General features: G+C 43.4%; 1 protein-coding gene across 1 annotated transcript in view; it reads right to left on the bottom strand.

Annotated features, from left to right (window-relative positions):
- NEXMIF (neurite extension and migration factor) overlaps window positions 1–5,415 on the bottom strand; it is a 10,071-nt gene extending 4,656 nt beyond the window's left edge. The window contains exons 1-2 of the mRNA XM_004715889.2: window positions 5,323–5,415; window positions 184–4,555 (exon numbers count right to left, since the gene is read on the bottom strand). Of these exons, the coding sequence (XP_004715946.1) occupies window positions 184–4,555; window positions 5,323–5,401 (4,451 nt within the window). The 5' untranslated portion in view covers window positions 5,402–5,415. The remainder of the gene's footprint in view (window positions 1–183; window positions 4,556–5,322) is intronic.
- Window positions 5,416–6,265: the final 850 nt, after the last annotated feature.

Here is a 6,265-nt window from a genome sequence, read left to right as displayed (position 1 = left end):
GGAGTGGCTTAAACATATCGGACTGTCATGCACTTTTTTTCTTTTGAAAAAGAAGGGAATGGGATAGTTTCTTTCATGCAAACTTTTGCTTTCAAGAAGGAAAAACGAGGGACTGCAGGAGGGCCCAGCAGGTAGTAAGAAAGCTACCGGTACATCATCTCAGCCATTTTGGTGAAGTATTACCTCCGTTTCTCCAAAGCAGCTGTCCCAGCCTCATCCTTGTGGACCTGTTCTCGCTCCATGCTCTTGCCCTTACATTTTTCATCTCTCAGGGCCTTGGAGCTGGATTTGTGACGATATAATTTTTTGTGTGTTGGTCCGTTACTGCCTAAAGTGCTCATGTTATTGTACTTTTTATCAAAGAAGGTGGAGCGAGACTCCTCGTTATAACCAGGTATGTTTGCACAGCCAGGATGACCTAGTGGTGCTTTCCCATGGCTTTTGCTCATCCCTTTGATTGACCTGTGGGTTTTAGTGGCTCCTGGGGCCCCACTGGTGACCTTTTTCTTAGACTCTTGTGGTGTCCCGGCCAATATTTTGAGGGTTTTTAATTTTAGAGTATTAGACTCAGGGGAGTAGAATATGTTGGGGTCCCCGTGGTGCTCTGTGGGCTCCCAAAGGGGCTCTATGGAGGCCATCATGAATCTCTGTACATCTGCCATCCCAGAGGCAATGTTGGACAAGATATAGGAAGGCTCTTGGAATTCTCGTTGGTCATCATCCAGGAGGCTGTTGGTGCCAGTGCCCACACTCAAGTCACTCCAACCTGACCTGCTCTCTTTTCCCAAAGCCCAATCTCCAGAAAGTCCCTTCTGACTTGGCATTTTTATAGAGGCCATAGGACCCCCATGTTGGATACGCTCAACCAATGTCTTCCCACTAGAGGCCATGCCATTGATTTGGCCTCCCCCATGACTAGTGCCGATTTGCATTTTCTCTCCATTGATTGCAGCCATGTATTTTCCTTTCTTTGTTGACTTAGGGACCTGGCGGGAGGATTTGCCAGGTGGCTTTTCAATTCCTTTGTTGCTGGATTTGGGGGATTTTTTCCTGGCGTTTTTCTGAGAAGAGCTTTGGTTCACAGCCCCACTCTTGCTGGGTGAACTTTTCTTTCTTGATTTTGACACTTTGTTATTGGTGTTAATTTGACCAGATGGCTCATTCAATGTTGACAGGCAAGGGTTTTTTTGGAGCAGGCTAGCAGAATCTTCATCGTTGAACATATGGAACTGAAACTGATGGTTATTTAAAGTAAATCCGTCATCCACTTGAACCTGCTGTGAAAGGGTATTGCAGTCCCACTTGATTTTATCCATATTGTCTAGTGGTCCTGGGGTGTCCTCTTGGAGCTCCTTCAGCGTTTCAAGCGTTTTGATATTCTCACACCTGGTAATTTGAGGGGAGAGGCTAGGGGTGTCAGGTGGGGACAACTCTGAAAGGGAAGAGTGGCGGAATTTGTCAGGAGTGAAATTGGAGATATCTAGGAGGTCAGTGGATTCTTTTAGTGGGGTTATCTCACCAATGCTCTGTTGGATCACGAGCTTAGGGCTGCAATGGGCCAAGAAGTCATCAGTGATATCAGCATCAGCATCCTTTTCACAGGAAGTCAAGTTTAAGGAGCAATAATTGCTTGAGCTTACAGACAGTGAGGTCATTGAATCAAAGCTAAAGAGCCGACTATCATCCATGTTGACCGGACCCTGCTGGAAAGGAAAGCAGATCTCTCCATTACTAAAGTGACATAACTGATAAGAGCCATCAGCCGGGAGCTGGGAGTCCTGCAGGGAGGCACACAGGACCTTGTGGCAACTATTGCCACCACTGTTGACGTAGATTGGATTGTATGTTGTAGCTATGAGGCTATTTTCTATAGACACCATTTGGGACACTTCAAATTCATTGGATTGGGTCGAGACTATCTCTCTTGAGGCTTTAACCATGAATTCCTGGGGGCCAGAAATAGTCTTTTTTGGCCACACGTTCCCATAATTGGTTGATTCTATTTTCAAGTTATGGGGTGACTGCTGCAGCTCAGACTCCGAGGGGGAGGAAAGCACACAATCCTGGGAAGGCTGGAGCGGTACAAACGCCTTTTCTGCTTCGATGAGACTGCCGTCAGTCTGCTCTGAAGACTCCTGGGTGAAGTATGAGATGCTGGTATTATTCGTCAAGTCGGAAGCATCTAACAATGTCTGCAGATAGCCTCCAGGGATAACAGGTATATTTGTAGCAACATTAGCCGATGACAGAGGCATTTCTGAGGGGCAGGTGGCTGGTAGGAATGTGGAATTCTTAGCCACCTTTGCCTCACGAATTTCAGAGACGTGGGAACTGTTTGAGGTCCCAGGAACCGCTTCATTCTTTACAATGACCTTAGAGGATAGCTCTTCCAAGAGAGGGCTCATTTCAGCAACTGGCTTGCTTTCTGGCCCGGCTTTGATTTTCTTGGATTTTAACCTAGCTTCACTCTTAAATTTGATTTTGTTGAGTACTTTCCTTTCTGGTCCCTTAAATTCTGTGTCTTGAGCTTTGACTTTCACTGAGTCAGAGCCTGCCATTTCGCTGAAATGTAATCCCTTTGAGCAGCTTGTAATCAGAGCTGCGGGCTTCAGTGCACCTTTCAGGTATCCATCTTCTTTGCGATTTGCTTGCTTCTGATCAGTGCCGAATGAAACCGGTTTACTGCTTGCCGAAGCTTCTATGGATGGGATTCTTTGAATCCTGTGCCTGTTGCCATATTTAGATTTTCGTTTGCGAGCCGGTGATAGGAACGACACCTCAAAGCTACCTGGCTCAAAGCTTTGCTTTTGGCATAAAGATATCTTGATTGAGTCGGTGCTACTGTTTCTCTGCTTCTTCTTCTTCTGCCAGAAGCCCTTTAAGGGGGCCAGCTTGGCATATTTGTTGAGCTGATTCTCACTCAAATTCACTGTTGTCTCAGTGGCATCCACTTTCCCCAATTTCACCAGCATGTTCTTCTCCCCTTTAAAGCGATTGATGATGATGTATTTGATAATAACAGGGGGCTCTTTACGTGCGACTTTTCTTCTCTTTTTGGGACACCATTCATCATCATCTTCCTCTTTAGAACCATCTGGCAGCCATTCTTTCCTCTCATTTATTTTTTCACCCTCTAGTGAGTCAACATCATATAGGTAATCTTCACTGTATCTGACTTTTCTCTTGGCTCGCAGGCCATAGTTCTGCTGGGAGGAGGAGCTACCCGAATTAGTGTCCCGTGCCATATAGCGGTTACAGTCTTTGACCTCCCCCATGGCATCATATGAGACTTCAATGAAGGAGCTGTCATTGCTGAAATTCACGGATGCCTCCAAGGAATTAACAAGATGGCCCTGCTTTAAAAATTTAAATTGTTCGACTTCAGTCTCACTACACGGTTTATTTAAGGCAGATTTGTCTCCGTTCTCGGTTCTGTCTTTTTGGTCTATATCTCGGTCTTCTTGCCCTCCTTCTTCTTTGCCTTTCTTTCTGTCCAAGTATTTATCTTCTTCTCCCCAGATGATGCTCACATCAGGAACTTTGAATGGGGAGAGATCGCTGCTCTGTTTAAGGGCCCCACTCTTGGACTCCCGCTTGGGGCAGGTAGTAAAGACACTGGGGAAAAAGTTGAATTGGGCATCTTCCTGCATCAGAAGAGTAGTCTTATCTCGAACATTGTCCTGGAAGGACTCATATCGAATTTTCAGGGAGCAGACATCACTCCCCAGTGTTGACTCATCATCATCAAACATGTAGTTATCTACATCTTCTTCGGAAAACAAGTTGACAGACAGCTCATTCTTGGAACAGAGGTCTAGCAGTTCAATCTTACTCTCACTAATGAAGGTCTCAAAGTAACCCCAATCCTGATTGGAATTTGCAAGCAGAGCCTCTTCTGTATTGCACTTATCCAACAGTAATGCTTCATAATAATTTTTCTGAGCAGGATCCTCCAAGTCAATGTCAGGTTTCTCAGCTTCTCGTTTATCTCCTGCCTTTGACTTGTGGAGGGGGAAGCCTAGAAGCTGGTCCGAGAGCAGCTGATCTCCATATTTTATGTTTTCTCCCGCATTAATACATTGAATCCCTATGTCAGACACTGCACATGTTTCATAATCCCTACTTAGATCACCAACTTTCAGACTGATCCCTGGCTCAGGATCTACTGCATCCTTGGATTCCATGAAGCAGCCCAAGCAAGTCCGGCTTGGTTGCATGAGGCAGTCCCCATTCAGAGCTGACATGCTTGCAGGCTCCATTATGGCAAATGGTGCTTTCTCACACTCATTGGGCAATGACCATGTGTTTAGACCCTTTGCAACACCAGATGTGAGGGAGATGGCATTCACAGAAGCACTATCAGCAGCATGCTCAGGTGGTTCAATCAGGTCCAAAGGAGAAGGGGGGCTCTGTATACAGGGCTTCTTAGAAGGCAGAGGCAGGAGATTCCTGGGGTACATCAGAGTCTCTTTTTGTACCATTGGTATCGGCTGGATTGGAGCAGCAGCTTCTAGGGCTGCAAATGACTTCATGGCCACATTCTGGTCATCTGAGTCTAGAGAGAAGAAAAACAAATGACAGGAATCAAGTTAAATGTCTTAGACCAGACATATTAATCTCATCCTCTTTCCCTCAACCAGTTTCTGGCTCTTGATCTTATTACATAAACTTGATACAACTAATGTGTGGATTTTTATGAGAGCTTTAAGACAACCCCCCCCCACCCCAAATAACATGATTTTAAAAACAACAACAACAACAGAAAACTAAGCCTCGGCTTCTTTAGCTTTCAAAATAGAAACCACGGAATTAAAGAACAATTCTGATTTTATTTTGAACATTCACATGGTGAATAATAATCATTATTTAGGCTCAACTTCTTCCTCAGAGAAAAACAAAGCCCTCCTCAGAAATTAGGAAAGAATAAATTAATTAGAACTTCATGGCTTTCAGAATAGGAAAATGCTCAGATGGGACAGTCATGGTTTTGAGCTAAAACGCGCAGTACCATTCTTCAGATCTATGTGGGGGAAACCCTTTTTTCACCCCTCCATTAAATTTCAAGGCTCATGTCAGAGCACCTTAGTAACTCACTAGGAATTTCGAGGGACTTAGGAAGACAAAGGGGCCGAATTAGTAGTTAACTTCTTAGAGGCCCTTTTCACTCAATTAGGGATTTTGGTGGAATAAAATTTACAATTAAACATCAATCTCAAAGGCATCCTGGGATCATCTTGCCTCAACTTTACGGATGATAAAATCCATAGTACTAACAAAGGACTACTGGAAGAGATCTCGCATATTATAATTAAATTCCCTTACCATTTTCTTCAACCCCATTAATCAGAGTGTTTTCTCCATCGACTGAGGCAACAACAGCCTTATCTTGTTGGTTATCCATGAATGTAGTAACCTCTTATTGTTTCATTCCAAGTCCAAATGTTGTCCAACCTGTACATTTCAAATATATAGTATCAGTCATTAAGTTTGCTTTGTAACTTAGTGTTAATTCAATTCTAAAAAATTCACTGCCATATTCTAATTCATAGTGACCTATAGGGCAGAGCAGAACTGCCCCTTTGGGTTTCTGAGGCTGTAACTCTTTACAGGAGGAGAAAGCCTCATCCTTTTTTCTCAGCACTACTGACCCTGTGGTTAACACCTAATGCTTAAACCACTATGACACCAGAGCTCACTGGAATTTACCTATTTCCAAACTGCCTTCATTAGGCTATTGTGTGTATTTCAGAGCTTAGCCCTACCATATAAGTTAATTCAGAAATTCACACTCCATTAATACGTTCTGGCTCCTTCTACCCCTTCAAGTCACCATAGTATTCAAAATTGACATCTGAGTTAGCAGGACAACTTATACCTTACACTAAATACTAACAAATTTAACTTAATCAGGGCTACCTAATTAGAAAGGAGACAAAGCAGAGTCCAGATTAACCTGAGATGAGGTAGGGGTGTGTGTGTGTGTGTGTGTGTGTGTGTGCGCAGATTGCCTTTATTTCTGTTTTGCTTCCTTTCTATTTCAGCTTATCAGAAGCTCTGAAAAAACAAGCCAATTCAGTCAAATGAAGGTAAATACGAAAGTATTGCTAAAACACCATAGAAATCTTTACTAAACAAAAATATATCCAAATGGGAAGCTACTAATTCTTTTTTTTTTCAATCGTTTCATTAGGGGCTCATACAACTCTTATCACAATCCATACATACATCAATTGTGTAAAGCACATTTGTACATTCATTGCCCTCA

Source organism: Echinops telfairi, unplaced genomic scaffold (assembly GCF_000313985.2).
Source record: "Echinops telfairi isolate 266 unplaced genomic scaffold, ASM31398v2 ScPeMD7_34;HRSCAF=130, whole genome shotgun sequence".
Taxonomy (NCBI): domain Eukaryota; kingdom Metazoa; phylum Chordata; class Mammalia; order Afrosoricida; family Tenrecidae; genus Echinops; species Echinops telfairi.
Note: the sequence above shows the minus strand (reverse complement) of the source record. Positions and strands in the feature narration are given on the sequence as shown.